General features: G+C 42.0%; 1 protein-coding gene across 1 annotated transcript in view; it reads left to right on the top strand.

Moving 5' to 3' along the window:
- The window catches only part of NPAS3 (neuronal PAS domain protein 3), an 847,937-nt gene that overhangs the window by 125,900 nt on the left and 698,173 nt on the right, over nt 1-23,864 (top strand). Inside the window, exon 2 of the mRNA XM_066633763.1 lies at nt 5,184-5,273. Within this exon, the coding sequence (XP_066489860.1) occupies nt 5,184-5,273 (90 nt within the window). The remainder of the gene's footprint in view (nt 1-5,183; nt 5,274-23,864) is intronic.

Here is a 23,864-nt window from a genome sequence, read left to right as displayed (position 1 = left end):
ATCATCCTCTTGGCGTTTGAATAGAATGGAGATTTCACTGGGTTTTTTCATTGAATTCTGCTGTAAATTGCACATCAAATGGTATAATAATAATAATAAGGTATTTATATACCGCCTTTCTTGGTCTTTATTCAAGACTTTATTCAAGGCGGTTTACATAGGCAGGCTTATTTTAAATCCCTTATTAAATAGGGATTTTTACAATTGAAAGAAGGATCTATCTTTCAAGAACCAATACATCCAGATGTTCCTTTCTGATCTGGCTTCACATTCTGGCCTCCATCCTCCCACGCTCAGAGCAGATGGAATAACTCGGCTCAGCTTGCCAGCTGCTTCAAGGTCGCACGGTGCCGGTGGCCTCGAACTGGCGACCTTGTGGATGTTATCTTCAGGCAGACGGAGGCTCTACCCTCTAGACCAGACCTCCTGCCCTAGCCATTTGCCAAGGTCACAACGCAAGAGTGAAGCTGTGGTCATTGCTCAGTCCTCACTTCAGCTGAAAAGGTTGCCCACTTGTGTCGTTCCATTGCAGAAAGTAAAAAAAAAAAAAGTAGGCTAGGTTATGGTGTCGCAGGCCAAAGTGCCATTGTGGTCAAACCACAGCCCAGACTGATCAACCTACACCCTCCCCAAGTGCAACCGTGGTCAAACTCAGGTGCAATCAACCCACATCCTGCCCAAGTCAGTTTGGACTTGATACCACACCTTTTATGATCATGCAGAAGGGAGCCAACAAAAGGAAGTCAGTCCTTCCTCCCACCTGCCCACTCCTCACCTTGAGCTTCTCGAACCGGTCGCTCAGGGACGCCGCCTGGTGATCCCGATGCCGCCCCACCAGTTTGCATAAGGCACAGATGAGCTGGTCATCAGCCACGCAGTACAAACATGATGGTATTGTTCTACAAATTGCGATTTTAGCGATTTTGGTTTCTCGTGGTGGGATCAGAGGCAGCCTGTATATCAGTAAACATGTCAAATCTCTTCTAAAAAAGAATGATAACAAATGATTAAGAAAGTAAATTAAAAGCGTTTGTAAAAAGGTGAACTGTTGTCTGGTGAAAAAGAAATCTGACTTTAGGACCGTGCGGGAAGCCTCACTGAGGCTCCTGACATGGTCGGAAACTGTACTTCCAGGTTTCAGGAAGTACATTTAAGACTATGGGGAAGCCTCAGTCAGTCTTACGATTGGGCAAGGCTCTGTTGCACTTTACAGGTGGGGGCGGCATCTTGCTGGGGGCGGCATTGTGGACCTTTGCCCCAGGAGTGGGGCAAGGTGAGTCTGCCACTGTGCCAAAGATCATCCTCTTGGCCTTTGACCTCATACCAATTTATTTTGTCGTTTCATTTGGACTTTGTTCAGATATCTCATTATGTATGTACATTTATTTCAAATTTTAAAAAAAATCCAAAATCTGAAACACTTCTTGCACTTTGGATAAGGGATGCTCAACCTGTATAAGATGACATAGAGAAAGAAACCTGGGTATAATCTGCATATTGATGGTAGAACTCCAAACCCAGGTTTACAATGTGAGGGATTAAATGGCCTGAAGAGGTATCATATGACAGTCTGAGAACCCTCGCTTCAGAGAAAGCTAAAAGTCCAAAAAATGTTTGGCGATACTATATATATAAAAAATCCCAGTCTTCAAAATGTTTGTAATATTTTCAGCCTGACCACAAATCCTGCTAAGTGGTCAGCAACAGGAACCAGGTTACATTAAGTAACTTAAAATTCATGCATCTAATTCCTTGTGTCGTGCAGGAAGGAAATTACTTTGTGTAGTTATTTAGTTATTCAGTAGGATTCACCTTCTAAGGCCAGGGAAAATTTTAAGCCTCCAGAATTTTGTCTGACACACAGAAAATTCTAGGGAGTTCTCTGATTACTGGTGAGACCTGATAAAAAGTAGTGCTAAATTTGATGTAAGCACGCGCACAAGGGGACTTACCCCCAAACCGTATTCATCATTCTGAAAATGTTAAAATACTGGGCATAGTTACATAGTCTAGTCTAACTCTGAATTTCTTTGCCTTTCAGAGGCTGCCAGTTATTTGCATTGCTTCAGAAAAAGATTCCCCCCCCCCAGTTTAATATCTTACTTATCGCAAAAAGCCAGGGTCCAGTTAGTTAAGGTTTCAGTTGTACGTGGAACACGACTTCCTAAGCTTGTCATGCATCAAACTGTTATGGCTGGCAATTGTTTAAAAAAATTCATTTTGTTATGAACTAGCCTGTTTTCAACTGGGCTGTTCAGAGATGGATTGCTTTCTGGAGTTTTTGACAGGTGTAATTGTTAAGGCGTCATCTGTTCTTGTTTGCACAAAATACATTTTAGCCAACTGTAGGACTTGCCCGCTAATCTTTCTCACATCATTCCATTCTTTGCTTGCCACTAGACAAATCCCCTGTTATTTGACCAGATGGTGGAAAATCCATTCTCATGATAAGTTGCTTCTAGTTTGCATTTAGATTACCTGCAAAAATGGAACAATTTACTACTCTGCCTCTAACCATCTCTTCCCTCCTCTTTTCCTTTAGTTTGACTTCTTGTAACTAATTATTTAAATTCTGCCCTGTGAGTTAAAATTAGTCATAGCGTTACATGTTTCACATGTATGTAAATGCACTTAAAGTTCCACCTCAAGTTATATGATGGGTCCATCTTCTGTTGAAGTGACACCCACCCGTCAAGGTGGAAGGAGGATGTGTCTGATATGCAAATATAGGAGTATTTGAAGGGTGTTTTGGAACTTTTTAGTGAAAGCATGTAATCTTTCTAAGAAAAAGAAAAGCAGGCAGGCCATAGAATGGGTGGTTTCTTTTTGCTTTTTTAACAGCCCTTGTAACTTGAGAAAGAAGATGTAAATATTAAAGTGGATTTTTTTTTTTTTTTGCATCTCACTGGGTATTGAATTGCTAGCATTTAGAAAATATCCTACTACTTTAGCAGTGATCTTTAACCTTTTGTTCTCACAAGAGTAGCAAAAGTGGTATTCGTAGCACCCAAAACTGCTACTTGAGAATGAATACTTCTATCTTATAAACTCTTCAAAACCAGCTGAATGTGATTTCAGTTCACCAGTGCAAATTGATTGGGCTCAAATATTATTCAGTTCTTTAATTTTCAATTTTGAGAAAATGTATATAAGGAATCAATTTAAAAGCATAAAATGGAAAAGGAATATACAGTACCAAGAGTAAATAGCCAGTATACAGTCTGATCTTGGGCAAAATCAATTTTTATATGGAACTTATGAGATCAGCCTTCCCTGCTGACATAATGCGTTGAAGAACGAGTTATCAAACTTAATTTGGGTATACTTTCTGAAAGTCAATTTTAGAGACAGAACATACAACTGACTTTATGGAAAAGCTTATTATTCCTAACTAGCAACACTCTTGCATATTATCTCCTCTCTGACTGGCTTCATTGGGAGATTTGCCAGGTTGCAGGATTTACTGAACCCCATCTAGTAGCTAATCTTTCATTTCTGTTCCCTGTTTATTAAATGGTCTTCTCTTGTTTAATAATTTTACTACATAATATAGAAGAATAATTTATGTGTATATTAAATGTAAAAGTGATTAGTGTAATTCTACATGAGTATCAACCTGATGGAACTTTGGATGTACTTTATCTGAAGTCATTTATAGGATTCAAATAATATAGTCAGATAAGACTTCAAATATGAGAAGTAAATTATAGAAGCAAATAAGATAGTATTTTTTAAATCTGTGCTTGGGAGTGAGTACATTATTTGCATGATTGTGAAACCTTGTGATATACTAACCTGAGCCATAGCATACTGAGAACAAATTAATTAGACTGGGCCAGTTTCTGTGTTAATTTCAGTGCTATGCATTATAATTGAAATTCTAGTGTGACTACCTGGGATTTATATGGATGAATTGCTTTAAAATATTGTTTTTGTAGATGTCTTCTTATTTTATTATTGCAGTTTTTAAAAGACAGTTCAATAAATGAGGGGAAGTAACCAAGGCCATTATATGGCTTTCAAAAAATGTGTAGAAATTGAATTAAGAAAAGATCCTCCTTAAGAACCCCTAGTTTCATCAATTAGGTGAAAATTAAGTGTATCAATTAGGTGAAAATTGTCAGGAAAAGCAGGCTATACATTTTACTATTAAAATAAATATTAAGGAATAGTCACCAAATGCTGAGTCACCAAACCAAGTACATTTCTTAACAAATGTAAAAGCAGCAAACCTAAGCATACAGGTAAATGTTTTGTATTTTCATGGTTATTGGCAGTTTTCAAAGTCAAACTCTCTTTTGCTGGGCTTACTAAGAATAAACTATTAAAATGAAAATGAATTACTCCAAATTGCAAGCTAATTATTTATAATGATTGATTCATTATAATCGGCATGAATTTAGTCAAAAAGGCTAAAACTGTTTGTCAGATTCTTTAATTTAAAATAAAAGCCAGATTGAATGCAGTACTCAATTGTAGGCTGTAAAATTATGTGGTGGGCCTCAGCAGTGGTGTAGCTGTAGGGGTGGCGGAGTGGTACGTTCTGCAGATACTGCAACACTGCCACTGCAGGGGTGGCGGAGTGGTACGTTCTGCAGATACTGCAAAAGACCCATTCTGGGCAGTAAAATGCAACGTGCAGGAGATGCTCCCCCTTAGCTATGTTACCTAGCCTCAGTCCCATGGCCATGAAGTTACTCACCTGGTTTTTCCTCTTCCATTGTTGGGAACTGGTCCAAGTGTTTAGGTGTCACGATTTTACAGTTCTTACTCAGTCTGAACATACGTAAATACAAATGTGAGTTATACCTGAGTGCAATGTCAGCAACAACCTGATCATGCTAGTTAAGTACTATGTTACTTATTTTAAATATATAAGCTGACATTAAAGTTTAATTATTTAAAAGGGGGTTTGTGTGCATGTGTGTGTGTATCCCATTTTTTTCTGCTTTCAGAAGAACAAAAATGTGCTCTGATGTAAAATTAAATTTTAATTTACTCTCAGTGCTGTATTCTGGAAGTGGATCATATATATAAAGGTATATATAGAATGCAATCAATGTAACAAGATAAGATAGATGTAACACATAATAATAGTACCTTTCAAAATACTAATTGTCCTGCATTACAGTTGACTGTAGAGAATCTCTAGTCATGTATATCTGTTTTTGATACCTCTACAGAATAACTGTCCAGCATCCTCTGCCCAACCAATCAGAATGTAGGAAAATCTACAGATATGACGGAATCTACTGTGAATCTACCTACCAGAAGTATGTTGAAATCTGTGTGAGTCTTTCCTCTGGCTCGTGCATTAGTGCTCATGCTGTCCCACTATTCAGAAGTTAAACGCATATTGAAAACTTGCACTTCTGCTTGAATGAAAATAGCTTTGAAATTGGGGACAAATATATGTTGTTTTCATACTTGGGAATTGTGCTCTTGAAGTTAAAAGAGAAATAAATAAACCTCTAGGACTTTATTAAATCTCTTAGGTATGCTTCTGTATATTGCAGTAAACAAGTACTTAAACCCAGAAAAACCTAGGCAAAGTATATTGCACAGGTGCTTCACATCTTAGGGATTTGAAAGGTGTGTTATGTATAAATTAGCTGTCACTTTTTTCAGTTGTGTAATGGAATGATGAGTTGTAATTTGCATAATCCTTTAAGAAGGCAAATTATACTGTCATGTAGCAGACTTAACATGCTAGCAAGGATTTCATAGCTTTGAAGCTAATTAGTATGTACCTTACAGGACAGTTAAATTGAACTTGAGTCTTTTTGCTTTTTCAGTCATTTGCCTTTGTCCCTTGCCTAACAGTTCTGAATTTGTTAGTGACTAGAGGATGTTGCATGTGTATTGGATCCATTATAGGAAGAAATTGGCCTGACCAAGATAATGCAATGCATTTTGGGTTTTGTGACCTTCATAGTAGGGTAAAAAAGTTTAATCTATTATTTAGTGAATTAAATGGTAGCCCTGATTCAACTATTGCAATTTGAGTTAGAAATAGATTTTTGCATGCACATCAGTGGTACCACATTTATAACAGTTTGGGGTATGCTGAGAATAAGATCATGTTTGGTGGTGGAGAAATACTTGTAGAGCTGCATGTATTGTCCCATTCAGTTTCCAGTGCAGTGGTCTCTTATTGGTAGCTGTGAGTCCTGCATTTTTCTGGGTCTGGCTGACTGCTGTCAGTATTGACATTGTGTAAATATGTCTGGCAAATAAAGAATTGATGGCATGTATATTACTGGTGAAATAACAAATTGGATGATGATTACCAAACTGTCTTCTGTATTTGTGCTTTTCTCTATTTTTTCCTCTATTTTTGTAGTGCAATTCTAAGGCTTGCCGCACCAGCAAGTAAGAAACCAGGCTGAAATTATGCTACAGCAGTGTAACAGAATGAACTGATGTTGCATTAATGCAACAAGTTCACCATGATGCCATTGTTACTGACAGATGAACCATCAGACGTTTTGAAAAACTGAATGTATTTCAGTTGTGACTTTTTAAAACACTTGTTTCCTTTTAAATTATTAATGGGGAATGTAAAGAATATTAATGGATTCACCTCCCTTATAGTTGGAATGCGTGACCATTTCCTTATTTACAGATAATTCTCAAATACTTCTAGTTTCCACCAGTTTCTAGTTCAAGAAGTACCAATTACAGTAATAGCTTGGGTTTGCGCAAGTGGACCTATGTTCTCAGAAGAGATCTCGCAGCATTCACCCCATCCCCGAGGATCAGGTGACCCTTTGGAAAGGCATGGGCTATATCAAGAGGAAGAGAGGAAAATTCTAGATATCAGGTACAAGTAGCTTCTTTGAGTGGAGTTTTGCCCATGAAACTTGTTTGCACTCAATGTCCGGGGATTCACTCCCTCCCCTGTAGTGACCACTTATCCCTTTCTGTAGGATCACCTGATCCTGATTCTAAGTGGAGACTTTGTGAGGAGGCATGGGTGAGAGAGCTCCATTGCTCAAGCGGACGTCCTACTATACAACACTGAATCCAATCGAAAGTACAGTGGTGCCTCGCAAGACGAAATTAATTCGTTCAGCAAGTTGTTTCGTATTGCGAAAATTTCGTCTTGCGAAGCGCGGTTTCCCATAGGAATGCATCGAAATTTAATTAATGCGTTCCTATGAGCAAAAAAAGTCAGAACAAAGTCAAATTTGGTTTACAAAGTGTTTATTAAGTGCTCTTTAAAGGCATACATACTGTACAGAGGATTTCAAAAATTTCAAGCACAAAACTTCAGCTTTTTAATTTTAAAAATTCGTCGTGCGAAGCACGGCCATAGAAAACTCGTCTTGCGAGTCACCAGAAAAAATGGCAAAAACGCTTTCGTCTTGCAAGTTTTTCGGTGTGCGAGGCATTCGTCTTGCGAGGCACCACTGTATACAATATTGGCTACCACAATAATATACACATAAGAAAATTATAGAAAATAAAGTCCTGTGAACATCTGAAAACGAATCTTTATGTCACTTAAAGCAAGAACTATTGTTAAAATTAAAACTAAGATAGCTTAAATCAGCGGTTGTGTTGCAATATCCCTAGGGTGACCGTATAAGCATTAATAATTAATAGCTAGCAGTGCAAGATAAAATACCAAACAAATACATAAGTAAAAGTTTAATAAAGACTTGTATCAGCCTGGTCAAGTTCCTTGGATTTACCAAATGTTTTGGTATTATCCTAGGTTGGTAAATTCACAAGTAACTACTTGACAATAAGTCAACTGCAAATTAAGGCTTAAAAATTTTGAATACAAAATGATCCTAAATTGCTTACTAAATGATTTTTTTTTTTTTTAATATTTGGGTTTTCCTCAGAGCTGCATGGGTGGCCATCAGCAAAACTATATCCAAAAAAAGTGTACCCAGTTGCTGATGGCTGCTTATTCATTTTCACCTATCTTCAGGACTCTCCGGCCTCATCTACTTGTCTGTAGGAATGTGGACAATAATTATTCTAGATGATGGTTGAATGAGTATGTTGGTATAATAATAGCTGTGAAATCTTAGATTTAGTGACACCTAATTTCACCTAATCTTTTGAATAGGTTCCATCCTGTCTTCTAAAAGAAGAATAAAAGTTCTTTCAGCAAACTGAAATTTCAGCACACATCTGGTTTTCATAACAGCCTTTTCTATACCAAAGCCCAAGTATAACTACAGAACATAACTACTCTCAAAATGGTTGAAAGATTTGCCCAAATTTCATAGTGTAAAACTGTATGTTTACAGTTTTAGAGAATTAAGAGCCCGATCCTGAGGTCCGTGGTGTGGCTCCACGCTGTGGACGTCAGTCGCAAACGTGCCATAAGGCACGTTTGCGGGGCTTACCGCTGGGCTTCCACCAGAACTAGCTCAGCTCCGGCCGGTGCTGAGCCAGCGCTCGGCGGGCGCCTGGGTTCTGCATCTCAGTGGTCCCCTGGACTGCCGGGCTGTGGAACGGGAGGTGGGGGCGTGGCTGGGGGAGTGGGGGAGGCGTTCCAGGGAGGGGGGAGGCATGTTGGGGAGGGGGAGAGGTGGATCCACAAAGCCAAGCTCCGCAGGATCCAAGGCGCTCAGGCAGGGCTGCTCGCCCTACACGAGCGCCTTTACTTTAGCTGTGATCATAAGGTCGCCGCTAAAGTGAGTAGCCCCATTGTGGGGCTGCTTCCCTTACTTGGGGGAAGGGGACAAACGTCCCCTTCTCCCGAGGAGCCTCCCGTGTTAGCGCGGGAGGCGCAGGATCCAGCGGGATCCCTCCGTGGAGCCGTTGGGTCTGGGAGCTCCGGGTAGCTCAGGATTGGGCTGCCCGAAGACCCAGATCTATTATTATGAAATCTAAATATTCTTTCAGTTGTTTTGAGACTTCCAATCAGGTCATTACTTACTGATTAGAAGACAGGAAGTAAAGGTTAAAGATGGAGTTGAATAAAATATAGGACAGAACCTGAATATTACTAGTATTAGTATTAGTATTATTAACAACAGTATTTATATACTGCTTTTCAACAAAATTTCACAAAGCGCTTTACAGAGAAAAATCAAATAACTGATGGTTCCCTGTCTGAAAAGGGCTCACAATCTAAAAAGATGCAAAACACCAGCAGGCAGCCACTAGAAAAGACACTGCTGGGGTGAGGAGGGCCAGTTACTCTCCCCTGCTAAATCAAAGAGGAGCAGCCTCTTGAAATAGTGCTTCTTACTCATTTAGCAAGGGGGAATTATTATGGGTTCGTTTAGAAGTTCTCAAACTTCTCAGGAGTAAAATTCCTGAGGTGAGTCTTGACAGGGGATGGAGGAATGCAGCAACACAATCCACAGGATTGCACCGCTGTCAGGGGGTAGGGGTTTCCTTTACTTACACGACGCAGCAGCAGGCTCCTTGGGTTTTGGGGAGGCCTGCAGAAGCTTCTGCAGGACTCCCCAAGCTGCAGAGAATGAAAAAATAATGATTGCAACCCACTTCCAGTTTGCGGCTGTGGACTCTAAAAACTACTTGTGGTTTTCGGAGGCAAACAGGAATTTGTTTGCCTTTTGAAAATGGGAAGTAGCTTTGGGGGATTCTGCTGGCCATTCTGAGTCCACAGAGGCCTGTAGAGTAGGTTTCCAGACTGGTGCGACCCAGAAGATGCTTCCGGGGCCTCCTCTCACCTACAGAATGGCTTTGTTTTGGAACTAATTGGAGACAACGGTGGGTGGGGGGACCCAGGTCACAACGCACCTGGTCTGGGTTGTCATGATCCACTCCTTGGAAAAACCTTGATGAGTTTATTATTTTAGTGAAGAAACATTGTCCCAGTTTATTCTGTGCAGTTCATGCATTTTTGGCTTTGATCCATGGAAAGTGGCTGCATACACAGTGGAGATTTTGTGCTCCCCTTCAAGCATTCAGCCACTCCTGTAGGTTGAATGGACTCTGCGTGGAATGGCTTACAGTATGACATGAAGGGGTGCTAGAGCTGGAAAGGTGAACTGGCAGAAGTTCTCCAATACTTTGTCCTTGTTAGCAAGTATTAATCCCTTTCACTTGCCAACTTTTAATTAGCTAGGGCATGTTTTTAGTCAATCAAAATGTTCTTAATCGATTAATCTAACTCAGGGGTGTCCAAAGTTTTTGGCAGGAGGGCCACATCATCTCCCTGACACTGTGTTGGGGGCCGGGGAAAAAAGAATTAATTTACATTTAAAATGTGAATAAATTTACATAAATGAATATATTAAAGATGAATTTATATAAATGAATGAAGGTCTTGCAATAGCTCAAGGCCTATAAAAGGCCTTGCACAAAGCAAGTCTGGCCTTTCCTTTGCTGCCGCTACTGCATCACAGACGTGAAACAGCAAGCAGTGGAGGGAACCCTCATCCCACAGCTCACGCGAGAGGTCAAACAGTTGCCCTCATACTGAGAGCAATTGCGTCGGGCCACTGTGGGCTCCAACAAATCTCCGGAGGGCCAGAGGCTCATTGAAGACTGGGGGCTCCCCGAGGGCCGCATTGAGAGGACTCGAGAGCCGCAAGTGGCCCCAGGGCTGGGGTTTGGGCACCCCTGATCTAACTGAATAAATTGACTGATTCTAAATTTGAATTAACTTTGAATTAACTTTGAATATTTATGTTCTGATTATTAATTCCGATACAATACTTAACTCTAATACACTTTTATAAAATATGGAATCCTGTGCACGCTTGCCTGAGATTGTTCTGCTGGATTTTGTGAAGTTTGTTTTAAACACGCAAGTAGCTGTATATCCCATGGAAACTAATGAAACAATTCAGTTGCAAGTAAATCTGGTCTCATTGTTTTCACTGCAACTTAATTAGAAAGAATTCCCAGTGGATTAGGGCCAATATCATTATTTTTAAATCATGAAAGTTATAGGAAAAAGTTCTATTTATATAGGCAGAAGTTGAACTCAGCTATCTGTGTTCTATAAGGAAAAAGTCCCATATTTTTCCTAGTCCAAACAGCAACTTTATTTGTGTTCTGATTATTAATTCTGATACAATCCTGAACTCTAATACACTTTTATAAAATATAAAATCTGAAATTTCATTTTAGTACTTCAGGATTCATTAAATGCTCTTTGTAGCTGTCCTTTGTCCAGTAAACATATCTACCATAAGAGTTATCTAAACATATCTACCACAAGACTTATCAACTGGAGTGATGATCTCTCAGTTAGCCAAACATACTCTTTATTTATATGGCCACACTGGAAATTCCCGAGTTTTGAAGTTGTTTTACAAAGTGAAACTTGCAAGATGTTGAACATCAATTTATCTGTCTTAGGACCCAATCCTATCCTTCCCCAACACCCAGTGGTACAGCGGCACCATATGGCCATGGCTGTATCCTGTGGGGGCAGGGAAGCTACTGTAGTTCTCCACAGGGTAAGGGAACATCAGTTCCCTTACAGCATGTCAAGCGTGGCTTGTCCTATGGGTCTACTTGGGTAACCAAAGAGACCCATGCTGGGCATCCCAGGAAGGGATATAGCCCCTGCCCCGTTCCTGGGCCCCATCATCCTCTGCCCCCCCTGCGCCTTCCCCTGCCCATCCTCTGGCCCCTCCCCTGCCCAGTTAAGCTCATCGCCAGCGTTGGAATGCCTTATGACACTTTTATGATGCCCAGCACTAGTGGTGGGCCTGGACCATCAGCACTGGGCAGCACAGAATTGGGCTGTTAGTTTTTTGTATATTGTTAAACTGTGCAAAAAGAAAATACTATATTTGGTTGGTAAGAATTCTAGCTTGTTTTGGAGAAAGCTACCAGCAAGATTCTGGCATCTGACAGGAAAGAAAGTAACATACACTAAGATATTGACCTGGATCAAAGATTCCTGGCAGAAGGAAATGTGCATAGCCACAATTTGGTGTAGCCATTGAGTGTTGTGCCATCAACTTGCTCTTACTATTAATTAAGGGAAAGACGGAGATGAATTTGGAACCATGGGAGTTTGGATTTGGTCATACTTTCAGAACATAATTGGGAATCTGACCTGGTTTGCAAATTTAGAATTGGGCTAGAAAAAGAGGTTTATTCCATTTTGCTGGAGTGGGGAATTCCTTGTTTTGCTAATCCTGCTTCCTAACTGAGCTGAGCAGAGTTCATCCAGTGCTACATGAAACTAGAAGAATTCTGCCTTGTGCATCAGTCTCAGTTTGCATTTATAAATGGACAGGACAACATTTCGGTTCTGCTTCCAATTTTGAATTTAGTGAAAGGATGAGCTACTCAGGCATCTTCATAGGTTTGCAGAGCAGCGGGGAAAGTAGAAACACATGTGGCTTGCGCTTCTGCTTTCACTGCTTCAGCTGTAACACGCAGAGTGGGATCTTGTACATTTCATCCGTGGTGAGCTCTGTGAGCTGAAGGTGACTCCTGGGGCCAATTTGGATTGCCTTGGCACAGAATGCTAATGTCTCTAGTGCAGAGTACACACAATCCTGCTCATCCCTGGTTTTTGTCAGTGCTCAATAAGTCACAAACATAGTGTGGTACAAAATGCATTACCATTCCTCTTCCTTTCTCACATTTATCCTATTCACTCTTGTCTTGGGGAGAGGCAGATCAGATGTAACTTTTTTTCTTTTTCATGGTCTCTAGAGCTATGTATGCTTTTAACACCACATATTACTGCTATTTTTTATTTGCATGAGCATATACGCAACATCACACCTTTTTACTCCATTCTATTTACTTCAGTCACTTATCACATTTTCATATCCGGTATCTTAGAACCGGATCCCACATTACCAATAAGCATGTCTTCATGATATAAAGAAAATTCACCTGTTTACAAGGGTAGATAATAACTGAAGATTTTCTTTTAAAAAAAAACCGTAAAACATCAGCTATATTTTGGATATTTTTTCTAGTTTTGATAATAGGGTCTGGAGAAAAACCTCTTTAAAAAATCCTGAAATCTGAATGTAATGCAATCATGTTAAAAGTATGCATTCAAAATCTCTTATAACTGCTTTATGGCCATCTAGCAAACAAACTGAGTTAAAGACCACAGTTCTGAGTTAAAGACCACAGTTCTATGCAAAAAAGAACTCAAGGGGGGCCTTGACTTCTGAAGTTGAGAATGCAATCCTAAACACACTTTCCTGAGAGTAAGCCCCATTGAACAAAATAGGACTTACTTCTGAGTAGACCTGGTTAGGATTATGCCCTGGGGCCACAATTCTAACCAGTTTTCCAGCACTGACATAAAGGCAATGCAACTCCAAGGTAAGGAAACAAACATTGCCCTACCTTGAGGAGGCCTCTATGACTGCCCCCCCCAACTGCGGAATGCAGCACATGCCGCACTGGCACAGCTGCGCCAGTGCTGGAAAGTTGGTTAGGATCCCGCTCTAAGTGTTATACATGACACAATAAACCTTGTGTTATGGTTATTACTGTGGGTTTCCTATGGAACCCAGGGTCTAGCAAGACAATACAAGTACCAAGTTCCAATAGCATAGCCAGGTGCGGTGGGGCGGTAAGTACGAGAGGTGCCACAATGCACCATGTAAGCAGTCCCTTCCACTTGCCGCTGGAGCCATTTCAGGCTCCATGCTACTGCTAAATTCCAATAGATTCCATTGTATATATTATCAGGGTCATCCACTGAGCCCCTGGAGACGACTTTACACTCCTTTTTAATACCCTCCAATTACCTAAGCTCTGCAATATGTTCAGTTCTGAAATTATAAGTGTTTATGACTCTGTAACATGGAATTTTACTTTCCACCTAATTGAGAAGCACTGTTTTGTCTGGTAACTTCAGCCCTTTTCATGGAAAATGCTGGTGACTTAGCTTTCAGATAAATTATCTTGGGTAGAGTGTTAGTATTTGCGCGGAGAGTACCAAACAGAAATCACAGTCTTGTCTCTAAGCAGGTATAAATTTGGAGTGAATGAAGTCTGCATGACTGAAGAATTGGGACTTAGCGCCAAGGTTGTACAAAGGTTATATGCAACTAAACATATTTCCTTGTTTATGAAATTAAAACATTAAAAATCTCAAGTGGGAAACTTGATTTAAAAAAAATGGTTTTTTTCTTGGTGACTTAGAAAATGTTGGTTTAAATCACTCTTCCTTACTTGGGAAGATTTAAATTAATCTTTCCTTCAGTCTTCCCGGGCTACAGGGCCTGGGGCAAAGTCATGGATTGGCCTCTTATGGCCCCCTCACACTTCCCCCCAGGTACATGGTGCACAACTACTGTGACTGCTACTGGACTGGCCTGTCTTGGTGGGTACTCAGAAGGGCATGGGTTATTGGCTAGCGCCTGACCGCCAAACACTAATGCTACTCATAGTGTTCATAGTCCTAATTTTGAATAGTGAATAATTAGAGGGAAGTAACTTCTGCAAATTATGTTCTCTTGCCTTCAGTATGCATTTGTAGAGCCAACCAAGTTCAACTTCTATTTTTCAGGGTTGGATCCAGAAATGTCCTTCATGTACAAGGCATTGTTTTTTGTTCATGGAAGGGCTGCTTTGGTTCTAAAATGTTCCACAAGTGAAACAAAGATTATCTTTTACTTGTGTGTTTGCACAATCTCTCATATAAGCAAAATCATGAAAACCTCTCTAGAAATTAGCCTATCTCAGAACCCAATCCTGAGCTCCTACTGCCAGTCCTCCGCCAGCGCTGAGTATCGCAAATGTGCTGGAAGGCACGTCTGCAGCCCTCAGCACCAGCAAGAGCTGGTGGAACACTGGTGCTTCACCGCTCAGCAGTCAAGTGGACTGCTGGGTAGTGGAGAGGTAGTTGGGGGCCTGGGGGAGGGGGGAGGAGGCATTTCAATGTGGGGGGAAGCAGGGAGAGGGTGGGGAGGAGGCGTGCTGGGGAGGGAGCGGGGAGAGAGGTAGGCAGGACTGGCGGGACCTGAGCTCTGTGTTGGTCTGTGCAGCCCAAGACGAAGGGCTGCCACAGATTAGAATAGCCCCATTACGGGGCTACTTCCCTTACCTGGGGAAAGGGGCCAAAAGTCCTCTTCCCCTGAAGAGCCATCGGCGGATTCCCTGTTGTGTATAGGATGCCGTGACCGCCCCGGTGCAACGGGCAGCTCAGAATTCGGCTGTCAGTATCTTACTGCATTAACTCACCAAGCTCTTGGTGAACAGTGGCAGCAGCTATTTTCTTCAACATGTGGCTCTTTGAATCCAACCCTCAGTGTTTCAGGCTGTTGGGCGTATTTCACAACATTTGGAAAGTCTTCACAAAGTGCTTCCAATTTACTAGAGTGATTAAGCAAGCACTTGATCAGTTGTATCTAGTTAGCCTTGTCACGGTTCCATTGATGGGACAATAATTTGTGTCATAGACTGCAATGATTCTTAGTCATGACTAACTTTGTTTGGCTACAACCCAATAGATTTTTTGCTGATACTGTATATCAAATTCAGTGTGGTTTTTGGCTTTTAAGATGCTTAACAGTCCGGGACCAGGTTACCTGAAAGGACCACCTACTCCCCTATCAACCTACTATCAATCACCTACTCCCCTATTAAAGTCAGCCTATGAGATCTGCTTTTTAACCCACCATTGGCAGGGAATCATTTGACAGGTGCTAGTGGTAGGGCTTTTTCAGTAATGGTCTCACAGTTGTGGAGCTCCAGTTTTCAAAACATTCTGCAGCACTATAGCCTCCTCACTTGTAGTTTTTAATGAGTTAAAAACCGTTTTATTCTGTGAGGCCTTCTGGAATCTTGGTTGTTAGTAATGTATGTTTTACTATTGGTGTTGACTTTTACTGCTACTGCTTTTATAAAGAGCCTTTATTGTATGTTATGCCTTGTTATATTTTTTAAATTTTTTTCATTAACTATATTGATTTTTTTTTTTTAATGAAAAACAGTTTAGACATTTAGTAAATAGTACACAAAATAGTAGTGAATAATTCATTGGGTCCCCAAGTTACGGCAGCTGCATTGGTGCTTTTGTGCAGGCTTAGGGCCCAATCCTATCCAATTTTCTAGCGCTGATGCAACTGTGCTAATGGGGCATGCGCTGCATCTTGTACTGGGGCAGCAGTCATAGAGGTCTCCTTAAGGTATGGGAACATTTGTTCCCCTTATCATGGGGCTGTATTGTAGTTGCACTGGGGCTGGAAAATTGGATAGGATTGGGCCCTCAGTCTGCTTGTTGTAGTGCTTTTACACAGGTGTTATAGCGCTGGGCCAACAAGAGCCAGCGGTTTTGACTTCCAGACATACCTTCAGAACCAGTACATAACTTGGGGGCCTTGGTATAAAATAATTTTGTGTGAACTGCACGCTTCACCGCATCCTTAACCAACCCTGTCCTCAGCTTACTTCTCAATAAATTAATAGTTGTACTTTCTGTTCAGGCGTTTGTTGGGATCTCACATTTACTTTTATCGGTTGTAAAAATTCTCAGTAATTCACAGCTATATCTCAGGATTATGTTGGGTCTGTGACCGTAAATAAAGAATGAATGAGTATATCTCAGGATTGCTAAATTTAATGTAGCTGTGAACACTGTCAAAAGTTATGTGCTGGGTCACCCTTTTCTATATGCTTCTGGATATTCCACAAAGGGCTCAATCCTGACTCACTTTCCAGCAGAGTGTAAGAGCAGTGCAGCTCCGAGATAAAAGAACGAACATTCACCTACTTTATGGACGCCTCTGTGAGTGCCACCCAACTGCAGGATGCAGCCAATATCCCATTGGCACCATTATGCCAGTGCTGGAAAATTGGTTAGGATTTGGGCCAAAATTCTTCTTAAATTTTGGTGAATATCTTTTATCTTTTAGCTGGCTCCTTTACAGCATGGCTTATTAATCCCTATGAAATATATTTTATAATTATTTTTAAAACTCTATTTTTATATTTTTAAAATTCAGACCCTTTTTATCCTTACAACTTTAGGCAGCTAAAAGTGGACCATACACCTAGTGTAAATATGCTAAGTCTATAAAAATACATGTAGAACAGTTAGAAACAAAATGCATACGCAACACCACAACTTTTTATGGCTTTAAAAGACATAGGGCACAATTCTGAGGCACTCTTGGGCTAGCACAAGTCCTTGGGCTGGGTCAAGCCGCTCCGCTCTCCTCGGACTTGTGCCACCTCAGGAGGTGGCACAAGTCCAAGGAGACCCATAGAGGCTGCAGTGGTTTACTCGGGAATAAGGGGAAACGTTTCCTCTTACCTTTGGTTGAGGCACTTTGGAGCCCTGTCTTGCACTGGATACAATGCAAGCCTCCTGGCTGACCTGTTCCAGCGCGAGATGGGATTGCTTCCATAGAAAATCTGAGCAAAGTATAAAGGCCTGAACAATTCTCAAAGAACTTGATGGATTCCAAGAGGAAGTCATGAAGTGCTTGAAGGTGTTACTTGAAATCATATTTTCAGCTAGCACACAAGTTTGATCTCAGATCTCATTCTCTCAGGTGAAGGTAACCTCATAGACCCATGCTTGTAGATGGGAATAGATGAGAACCATGTTCTATAATTATGCCCAGAATATAATGCAATGCAGACTCTCCACATTGGTTAAATGCTGCACTCCTTTAAAAGAGTGTATTTCCTTCATGAATTGTTGCATTCTACACCAGCTGAAGCTGGGAAACATAATCAACATGTTGTACTTTTTTGGCGATACCTCAGACTATACTTTCCACCAACTTGATGGGTAAGGGCCCAATTCGATCCAACTTTCCAGTACTGATGCAGCTGCAATGCAACCCTATGGTAAGGGGAAAAAGTTCCCTTGAAGAGGCCTTTGAAGAGGTTTTTGTGATTGTCCCTCCACTGCAGGATGCAGTGCATGCCCTGTTGGCACAGTGCTGGAAAACTGGGTTAGGATTGGCCCCTAAGCCAGTGGTTTCCAAACTGTTTTGACTGGCAACTCCCTTGACCTACTGGGCCATTGGCTACAATCTTATATATTTTATAGGGCAGTGAGTTTTTTATGAGGATTCCTCGGCTCCCCTGCCTGGTTTCCGCTGCTTCCTGGGGAGCCATGGTTCACTATTAGGAAACCACTGGGTTAAGCAGTTATTTTGGAAAACACTAGTGTCAGGGGTGCTGAAACTGATCTGCCTCTCAAAATGGCAGCAGATTTGCTGCCCCAGATTTTTTTGTTCTTTCTTGTCAGCATCCCCACACTCTGCCGGCACTCACCTCCTCTATCATGTCTTCTTGTAAGGTGCCAGGCTGGGAAGATCCTTCCCCAAGAAGTCATGGGGGTGGAAAGGCATGAACCCTTTACCTGGGTGCTCAAAAGAGTGCCTGAGAAACAGATAAATGTCACAGAGGAGGAGGATGTTGGTCCCTCTTGTTTTGCATGCTCAGACATCGAGCAACAGCTGGACAGGGGACAAAGCAGGGCAGGTGGTCGGTGGGGACAGGTTGTGGGTTACCCCTTACTAGGATGCCATGGGCCATCCCTGACTGATCTGATTCTGGCTATTGTATTACACGGTTTTGAGAATTTAAGTGGAGCTGCTAAAAACCTATGATTTGATCATAACAAACAAGAATAGCCTGTGTTAAAAAGACCGAACCAAAGTGTAAGATGCATTTAGAAACTGGAAGGGGAGAAGAAAGCTTCCAGAAGCAGTTGAGTCCATGGACTGGTCTAGATTTTCTAAAGAAATTTTAAGAGAGTGCTTGTTGTGCTCTTCAGATTCGGACGTGACATATTTGTAGCTCTCTGACAGAAGTTGCCTGCCAGGGAGAGAAAGAAATGACTCGCTTGCTGCTTTAAGAAAGTGAAACTTCAGTAACAGAAACATGCATTTAGTTTTACTTTGGTTAAGATGTGCAGCTGGCCATTCCTTCAGTAAGCTCAGAGTGGTGTGTTGACCTCCCAGAAACCTTGTGAAGTAGTCTAAGAGAGACAGTGACTTGTCCAAGACCACTCACTGACCTTCAGAGCTAAGTGGGGATTTAAACCTGACTTCCTCCACAACCAAGCTATAACTGGCCTGTGCAGGATCTTCGATTCTGAAGGATGATGTTTTCTCTCCTTAGCTTTTTCTAGATTCGCTGCAGTGAGGGAATTTTTACTTTTGTATATCACTAATCCTGTCCACGACAGAGCAGAAGGTTGTAATTAATTCACCACGCTCATATGTGGCCATGGGAAGATGGAAGAAGAAAGGGTAAAAGTCTCAGAATGCTTGCTCTGTTTCCCCACATTTTAGGAGATCTCAGAAGAAGGCAATGTCTCAGTATCCCTGCTTAGCACAGGGGTGTCAAACTTTCTTCATACAGAGGGCTGAAGATAGAATTCATTGCACCTGCTGAGGGCCGGAAGAGACATCATTAAGCAGGAAGTCATGTCATTGACCAGATGATGGCCAGAAATAAGTATTTTATTCTCAAATAGGAAATCATTAGCTGCAAATGTCCAAAGAGAAAATGTGGTCTTAGGGCACAAGCCTAAGCAGGTCTACTCAGAAGTAAGTCCTATTGTGTTCAATGGGACTTACTCCCAGGCAATTGAGGTTAGGATTGCAACCTTAGGGCCCAATCCTATCCAATTTTCCAGCCCCGGTGCAGCCACAATGCAGCCCCAGGGTAAGGGAACAAACATTCTCATAGCTTAAGGAGGCCTCTGTGACTGCTGCCCTACCACAAGATGCAGTGCAAGCCCCATTGGCATGGCTGCACCAGTCCTTGAAAACTGGATAGGATTGAGCCCTTAGTTATTTAAGAGCAAGAGTGTTTACTTCAGTTCTTACATTCATTGCGAATGCCTCTCCTTTCATATTTGCAAATCAGCATGCAGGATTTCAGTTCCGGCATCTAATATGCTTTCCCCTCCCAAAGAGAGATTGCCTCTCTCTAAGAAAAGGGAACAGTCCCACACTGTGCTCCTTTTTCCTTTCTGCCCCCAGATGCAATGAAAGGAGACAGCTTTGCCAATCAGGGAGTGAAAGAGATCAAACCCTACAGGCAGCATGTCGGTGAATGAAGTACATTCGCGGTTCGATGCCCTGTCATCGGTGTCCACAGTATCTTGCTTTCTATTTGCTATGCAGCTGCAAACAGGATGTAACCTGTGACAATTGAGGTGTCATTTCTTCTTTTGCAAACTTTGCACACATTTACAAATGGTGGTGAATGGCAAATATGCAGTTTGTCGACCAAAAAAAAATGTGGTGAGGAATCTGAGTTTTGTTTTATTTTTGTGAACATTTCATGCTTCTGCCCTTGAGTATTATGAAGTCACCATGATATGATAAGATGCCTGTGACATGGCTCCCAGCTGTGAAAATGCTTTAAAAAAATTACTGGACTGCCAGTAGGTTTTGATGATCTCACTCTGATAAAAGCTCCTTCGCTCTTCATCGCAGTTATAGGGGAGGACTGGGGCACAGCTCGTTATATTAGGAAGAGGCAATAAGGAGAAGGGGACTGTACTTTGAAAAAGTCTGCCTTTTAAATATTATGTCCTTGGATCCAGTGCCGTAATTTAAATGCTAAGTTGAGGCATAAGAACATAAGAACAGCCCCACTGGATCAGGCCACAGGACCATCTAGTCCAGCTTCCTGTATCTCACAGCGGCCCACCAAATGCCCCTGGGGGCACACCAGATAACAAGAGACCTGCAAGGCTTCCTGGGAATTGTAGTTAAGAACATAAGAACAGCCCCACCAGATCAGGCCAGAGGCCCACCTAGTCCAGCTTCCTGTATCTCACAGCGGCCCACCAAATGCCCCAGGGAGCACACCAGATAACAAGAGACCTCATCCTGGTGCCCTCCCTTGCATCTGGCATTCTGACACAGCCCATTTCTAAAATCAGGAGGTTGCACATACACATCATGGCTTGTAACCCGTTATGGATTTTTCCTCCAGAAACCTGTCCAATCCCCTTTTAAAGGCGTCCAGGCCAGACGCCATCACCACATCCTGTGGCAAGGAGTTCCACAGACCAACCACAGGCTGAGTAAAGAAATATTTTCTTTTGTCTGTTCTAACTCTCCCAACACTCAACTTTAGTGGATGTCCCCTGGTTCTGGTGTAATGCGAGAGTGTAAAGAGCATCTCCCTATCCACTCTGTCCATCCCCTGCATAATTTTGTATGTCTCAATCATGTCCCCCCTCAGGCGTCTCTTTTCTAGGCCGAAGAGGCCCAAACGCCGTAGCCTTTCCTCATAAGGAAGGTGCCCCAGCCCCATAATCATCTTAGTCGCTCTCTTTTGCACCTTTTCCATTTCCACTATGTCTTTTTTGAGATGCGGCGACCAGAATTGGACATAATACTCCAGGTGTGGCCTTACCATAGATTTGTACAACGGCATTATAATATTAGCCGTTTTGTTCTCAGTACCTTTTCTAATGATCCCAAGCATAGAATTGGCCTTCTTCACTCCCGTCACACATTGGGTCGACACTTTCATCGACCTGTCCACCACCACCCCAAGATCTCTCTCCTGATCTGTCACAGACAGCTCAGAACCCATCAGCCTATATGTGAAGATTTGATTTTTTTGCCCCAATGTGCATGACTTGACACTGACTTACATTGAAATGCATCTGTCATTTCAGACAACACTTCCCAAGAAATAAATTCCAGTTTCTTATTAAGCCAGTGTCCCACTTTAAGAGAGAGACTGGGGAGGGAATTGCTCATGTCCAGTTTCTGCTGTACTAAAGAGAATTATTTATTCTACTTAGTATATCCTCTTTCTGTGACTGGTTTAGTATAATTACAAGTACAAAAATATTGTTACATACATCCTTGAAACCAAAGTAGCTCAGATGGATTCAAAATTGAAGTAGTTTTTCATCTATATCAGCATCATTTCTTCTATTATACTCAAATATTGGCCTTTTTTATAAGCTTTTGTATGTACACTGCTATAGATGTTCCACTCTTTGATAGAAAAATATTATGGTTCCTTGTTCAGTGATGAAATCACAATATAAACTTTAGTTGATCCTTCCCTTCCTCACATTGTCCATGACTTTTTTCCTCCATGTAGCTCTCTGGGGAAATCTTGATGGTGCAGAAGAAAAATCCACGGTTTGAATAATTTTACTGGAAAATAGATATTTCTCTCCAGCTGAGCAATAGAAAGTACCCTCTTCCGGACCACCTCCAATCATCTGGGTTAAAAATATGACAGATTAACAAATGGAAAATTAATTTAAGTGATTATTAAGAGGCTGGACTAAATTAGAGATGTCGTGAAATTTTTCAGTAGAATTTTTCTACAGTTTCCAGTAGCACTGCATTAAATAAAGTGAAAGCTGGACTTTTTTCTTAGTGGTTTAACTGTTAAACAGAACATCTTACTTTATATAGTTATGGCATTGTTAGTAGGTTCATCGGTCCACTTTACTAGCAATCTGGTGGAAGAATAGTTTCTATTATTTTGATATGTTACATTTTGAGTTGGGACGTACTACATGGAAGCAATCTTAGGCCCAAATCCTTACCAACTTTCCAGCTCTGACATACTCTGCCAGTGGGGTATGTGCTTCTTCCTGCAGTTGGGGGGGGGGCGCGTCATGGAGGCCTCCTCAAGGTAAGGGAATGTTTGTTCCCTTACCTCGGAGCTGCATTGCCCTTAAGTCAGTGCTGGAAAGTTGGTTAGGATTGTGCCCTTAGGGTAATAGCCTTTTGCAGATATAGTCCTTGTTCTCTGTCATCCCAGGTAAACAAAAGAACATCAGCTTAGGGAGATGCGCTCCCTCCTGTCTTCGGAGCAGTTCTCCTTTTCTGTATTTTCCTTTTCTGAAACACTCTATTTCACTTCTAGCAGCCTGATCTCCCTTGAAGCAACTGCTGCTGCTAACATGACAAGTTTGATTTTAGGTTCATGTCGCACAGGTAACGTTACATTGTTAATGTGGGAGGATTCTTGCTTTTAGGGGTAGCTGCATGCTCTGCCGACTGATTACTGCTGATAATTACATTACAGGTTGGACCCAGTGAAAACCGACAGAGGTGGTTTTGATTCATATCACCCTGGGGACTCAATCGTGTATACAGAGCAAGCATCTGCAACAAATTGTAGTGCTGAAATCTGCAGGAACAGGCACAGCAACAGAGAAATATCCATAAAAGGAGAGAGCTGAACTATTGTCATATTCATAGTCATTCATTCTGTGGATGTAGAGACAAAAGGATATACAATACTGTACTCAGTTGGTTCTTCTGTAGCTACCATTAATTCCAATGGCTTATATACAAAGCCTGTATATGAATGGCTTATATACAAAGCCTTACTTAAATGATGGGAGGTTGAATAGCAGTAGTGCACGTAGGGTTGCGCTTTTGGTGTGAAGCATTTCAGAGTTTAATTTGAAGAACAAACTAAGGGTGCAATCCTACCCTGCGCTGGAACAGGCAAGCCAGGAGGCTTTCGCTGTATCCAGCGCAGGATAGGGGCCAGAACTGGCTCAGCCAGAGGCAAGGGGAAACTTTTCCCTTTACCCCTGGGCAGGGTGCCCTGGCCCCTATTAGTCTCCTTGAACCCGCGCTACCTCTGGAGCGGCTACCTTCAAGCCGCTCCGAACTCCACAGGAACAGGGGTTGGGATCTGGCATAACTGCCGAATCCTAGCCTTGCCTCCTGCTCCCCGCCTGCCTGCCCCCCAGGCTGCCCACCGCCCGTCCACCCCCTGCCTAGGAATGCCTCCCTCCCACCTCCTCTCCACCTCCTCCCTGCCCACCCCAGAGCCTTGCGTCGGCCCAGGTGGGCTGACGCAAGGCTCACTGCACAAGCCGCCAAGGAGGCTGGAGGCTTGATCATGAGGAGGCGCAAATGTGCTGTACGGCACGTTTGTGACCCTTCTGGGCCAGCGCAAGGGACTACTGCAGCTTAGGATTGCGCTGCATGACAATTTCATCAGTAATC

Source organism: Tiliqua scincoides, chromosome 1 (genome assembly GCF_035046505.1).
Source record: "Tiliqua scincoides isolate rTilSci1 chromosome 1, rTilSci1.hap2, whole genome shotgun sequence".
In the NCBI taxonomy this organism is placed as follows: Eukaryota; Metazoa; Chordata; class Lepidosauria; order Squamata; family Scincidae; genus Tiliqua; species Tiliqua scincoides.
This window is presented reverse-complemented; position numbering and strand designations above follow the sequence as displayed.